Below are 5,080 nucleotides of genomic sequence, written 5' to 3' on the forward strand. Positions count from 1 at the left end.
GATAAGAATAAGAATTGAAACTTTAAAAATTGTAGTTTATTTTATTTCTTGTGAGCCTGTGTGCTGCCGTTTTCCTACATAGTCTTGATACAGCATTGGGTGTTTAATTTTCTTGGTTGTCCTTATCAATGGAGGCACAGGTCACATCCGTGGCCCAGACGGCATTTTACCACCTCCGCCAGGTCCGGCAGTTGGTGCCTTACCTCTCCTGCCCTGACTTAGCCATGGTGATCCATGCAACGGTCACCTCCAAGCTAGACTACTGCAACTCGCTGTACGTAGGGCTGCCCCTGAGACTGACTTGAAGACTCCAGCTGGTACAGAATGCCGCGGCGAGGCTTCTTACTGGTACCTCACCGTGGGCACATATCACGCCAGTGCTCCATCAACTGCACTGGCTCCAGCTGGAATATCGGGTCAGGTTCAAGGTGCTGGTTATGACCTTTAAAGCCTTACACGGTCTGGGACCATCGTATCTACGGGACCGCCTCTCCTAGTATGTTCCCCAGAGAAGCTTATGTTCATGTAATTCCAACTTGCTGGTGATCCCTGGCCCAAGGAGTATCCGGCTGGCCTCGATCAGGGCCAGGGCTTTTTTGGCCCTGGCCCCTGCCTGGTGGAATAGCCTCCCTAATGAGATCAGGGCCCTGTGGGACCTTCAGGACTTCCACAGGGCCTGCAAAATGGAGCTATTCCGCCGGGCTTATGGTTGAGGCCAGCGAAGGTTCTCATTATAATTACTGGCCTCCCTAGTCCTCGCCCCCCTTTCCCCGCGGCTGAGCACCACCCCTTCAAGACCACCTGAGGGTGTGGTCAGATTAATTTATACAAATTTCTGTCTCTGGAGTTTTGGCGCCATTGGGGGGCATTACTGGGCTATTTTAAATTATCTTAAACTATTTTAATGGGTTATTGTTTTATTGTGTTTTTAGACTGTGTAAACCGCTCTGAGCCCAACCTTTGGGTTGGGGAGAGCGGGGTAGAAATCTAATAAATAATAATAATAATAATTAGTTGAGGAATAGAGAATAAAACTGCTGATATCATACTGCCCTTGTACAAATCTATGGTGAGACCACACTTGGAATACTGTGGGCAGTTCTGGTCTCCACACCTAAAAAAGGATATTGCAGAGTTTGAGAAGGTGCAGAAAAGAGCAACCAAAATGATTAGGGGACTACAGCAACTGTCCTATGGGGAGCGGTTAAGACGCTTAGAGCTGTTTAGCTTGGAAAGAAGGCGGCTGAGGGGAGTCTATAAAATTATGCATGGTTTGGAGAGAGTGGACAGGGAGAAGTTTTTCTCCCTCTCCCATAATGCTAGAACACGGGGTCATCTGCTAAAGCTGGAGGGTGAGAGATTCAAAACAGATAAAAGGAAGTATTTTTTCACACAACACAGTTAAATTGTGGAACTCCCTGCCCCAGGATGTGGTAATGGCTGCCAGCTTGGAGGGCTTTAAGAGGGGAGTGGACATATTCATGGAGGAAAGGGGTATTCACGGCTATTAGTTAAAATGGATACTAGTCATGCTGCATACCTATTCTCTCTAGTATCAGAGGAGCATGCCTATTATATTAGGTGCTGTGGAACACAGGCGGGATGGTGCTGCTGCAGTCGTCTTGTTAGTGGCTTCCTGGGGGCACCTGGTTGGCCGCTGTGTGAGTGGACTGCTGGACTTGATGGGCCTTGGTCTGATCCAGCAGGGCCTTTCTTATGTTCTTATGAAAGAATAATACTTAAAATGGAAAATAAACACCTAGGCTATTTCCACACAGGTTATCTGCTCTGGGTTCAACAGTGTTGGGAAGCATTGTGAGAAAATGCTGTGGGAAAGCAGCTTTAAAAAAATATATTTTATTTTCAATATAAGGGGAATACAAAATACAAAAAGGAAGATTACAATGCCATGCTATTCATCACGGTTTTACAGCCAAAATAACTGCCCCACTTAAAAAAGGGGGATAAGGGTGTCCCTGCGAGACACACAATATGGCAGTTGCTCCCCGTGTTTGATGTGTGCCTCGTGGGACTTGCTCATGGTGTTACTCTGGCAGTACATCCATTCAGACTGCGAGGGAGGATGTGCAGATGAAGTGGGGGCTGGCAACACTCATCCCCATGTGGAAACCACACTAGAAAAAGCGTTATTTATTCAATTTAGATAAAATGTTTACACAAAGAATTCCTAGTATGCTTTTTTTTGCTTTTGGGAAGTGAATCTGTGAATATAAATGTAAGGATTTACACTTTCATTAAATTCATGGGAGTAAAACCTATTTGGGCCTCACTAAAATGCTTCTTGTTCTGGATTTCATCAGATGCTGCCTTGGCACTCAAGATTTCTTCCTAATTTCAGCCCAAGGTAAGAGAAGTATGTGGATACATGTAGATTTTAGTTTATCTATAATAATTTGTTTATAACAAGAAAATGTAATTACACTAAATAATAATAATTATCTGAATATCAAATCAAATCTTTATTTCGATACAATAAAAATTAAATTTTTATTGAATAAAAATGAGGAACAGTTTTATTGAATAAAAATTAAAAAGTTAAAATAATAAAATATGGTGATGATTCTGGGGAAGATGGTTTGTAGAGAGGGGAGGAAGAATCATCAATGGGGTGAGATTTTAAGTCAACCGTTTGCGCATCCCACAAGACTGAAGACAAAATTTGGCTACTTGGGTGGTTATCTCCTGATAAAAGTCTGCTAAGAGAAGGGAAACATTAGATTCTTCAGATCTCCCAGGAAAAGTTGACAAAACGGGGAGACTATACTGCAAACTTATATCGTTGTAGAAAGGGCAGTGCAACAGGACATGTTCTATAGTTTTCACTTTTATCTGAATTTTTCATGAAGCCTTTGATTCTATTGTACAGCTAAGGAACAAAATAAGTAGAAATTAGGTCAAGCATTGTTTTTTTTTTACAAAATAAATATAGTGTAAACTGTTTGTTAACAAGCTGCTGATGTACGTTGTAAATCCTTGTGTGCCCACGACAAGGATGGTTCAAGTTCCTTTTGGCAGTTTATGACACAAATGAGCAAAGTATGAAGTCATAACAGCCTGGTTGGGTACGCTTATCCCATTTCCTCTTGCTGGTTAGCTGTAAACGAACACCTTGATTTTTGAAGTAATAAAGGCATGCTAACCATACCCTTTTCAGGTGAAGAGATGTATGTGGAATTAGTCCCTTTGAAATTGAAAACTTAACTGCATAAAGGGAATATGCGGCCTTTGTAGTACTTCTCCTTCACCAATTTGCCTGTGTGAAACCAAGGTGGTTAGTTATTAGTGGGTTGGATCTAGCCAGCTTTTCCATTGTTGAAAAGGGGAAGATGAGTTTCCCTTCGACCACCAAAAAGGCTATCTTGGGATCATGGGGCCTGCATGTATAAAAGCCATTTGGGACAAGAGTTGGTGTAAGGAGGGGAATGGGGTGGGGTAGAGCAAAAATAGCTGGCAGGATCCAACCCCCAACGTGGACAGAGAGGTTCCAAACCATTTAAACCAGTTCTAACTGCAGTCCGTATCAAAAGCTCAGCTTTCCAGTTTGCAAATTTCCTTCAACTGTACAGCTGCCATCTTTTTTTAAACAATTTGTTTCAATGGCGGCTACTCTCAGAGTGATCTGTAATCAATCATACCCAAAGATGTGTGGATCAGTCCTCGGTTTACTAGTCACCAGTGAAGCATTCGAGAATGTTCCTTATACCACTGTCCTCCTTTTCTTTCAGATGACTTCCAAGAGACTAAGAAAGAATCTTGTCTTCACCTTGTTTTTGTTCTCTGCTGGATTCTATTTATTTTACAAGCTGACTTCTATCGGAATTTGTATATTCTCTCCAACAGGCAATGGAAATATTTTATTTAAAAGGGCTAGTGGACATTTTTTGCACCTGCCACATATAGATTGCAATAGGAACCCTCCATTCCTGGTAATTCTTGTAACATCATCACCTGATAGCCAATCAGACACTCGGATGGCTATCCGCGACACATGGGGCAAAGAAAAATTAATTGCCAACAAACGCATTATGACATTTTTTCTTCTGGGAATTACTTTGAAACATGACAATCAGATTGTTGTTGCTGCTGAAAGCCAAAAATATAAAGACATCATCCAAAAGGATTTTATAGATACCTATTATAATTTAACATTAAAGACTATGATGGGCATTGAGTGGGTCTACAGGTTCTGTCCACAATCTAGCTTTGTCATGAAAACTGACTCTGACATGTTTATCAATCCCTACTATCTGACTGAACTCCTTTTAAAGAAAAACAGGACCACCAGATTTTTCACTGGCTTTTTAAAACTGAATGAGCATCCAATACGACAATTTTTTAGCAAGTGGTCTGTGAGTAACTGTGAATTTCCAGGAAATAATTATCCTCCTTTTTGTTCAGGGACTGGTTATGTTTTCTCCACTGATGTTGCTAATCAGGTGTATAATGTTTCTGAAAATATCCCTTTCATTAAACTGGAAGATGTTTTCATAGGTCTGTGCCTTGCTGAACTCAGTATTATACCAGAGGAACTCCATTCAGAGCAAACATTCTTTCCAGAAGGAGTGACGTTTTCTGCATGTCATTTTAAGAAAATTGTGACAAGCCATTTTGTCAAACCTCATGACTTGCTAGTCCGCTGGAATGCACTGGAGACATCCATGGATAAAGTGTGTTCAGGTGATTGATATGTTTTAACCATCGAAAACAATCTAAAATTGCTACTCACATCACAAAATATAAAATACCAAGATCCTGCATTCTTGACTTAAGTACTGTTATCAGAATCCATATAGTCAAAGGGATTCTAACAATATAATTAAAAGGCCATTCCTCCTGTGGTGGTGTTCTTACTCATGTACCAACATTTTGCTTTCTTACAGGGCATTAGGCAACAAGACTTTTTTTTTGTCTACTCAAGGATCCTTAATAAGATGTGAATAAGTCCAGGATGACTTTATGAGTGCTTCCTTGCAAACATTTTAAAACATGCAAACATTTTAAAGACTGGGATGCATTTTAACAATGTAAGCAGATGCGAGTATTAAGGGATCTGAGTAAT

General features: G+C 41.0%; 1 protein-coding gene across 1 annotated transcript; it reads left to right on the forward strand.

The window, feature by feature from the left end:
* The first annotated feature begins 3,740 nt into the window (after positions 1-3,740).
* Positions 3,741-4,706, forward strand: LOC130485471 (beta-1,3-galactosyltransferase 5-like). Its single transcript, XM_056858678.1, has one exon. The coding sequence runs from the start codon at positions 3,747-3,749 to the stop codon at positions 4,704-4,706; it is 960 nt and encodes a 319-aa protein (XP_056714656.1). The 5' UTR covers positions 3,741-3,746.
* Positions 4,707-5,080: the final 374 nt, after the last annotated feature.

This window comes from Euleptes europaea, chromosome 12, assembly GCF_029931775.1.
Source record: "Euleptes europaea isolate rEulEur1 chromosome 12, rEulEur1.hap1, whole genome shotgun sequence".
NCBI classification, from domain to species: Eukaryota; Metazoa; Chordata; class Lepidosauria; order Squamata; family Sphaerodactylidae; genus Euleptes; species Euleptes europaea.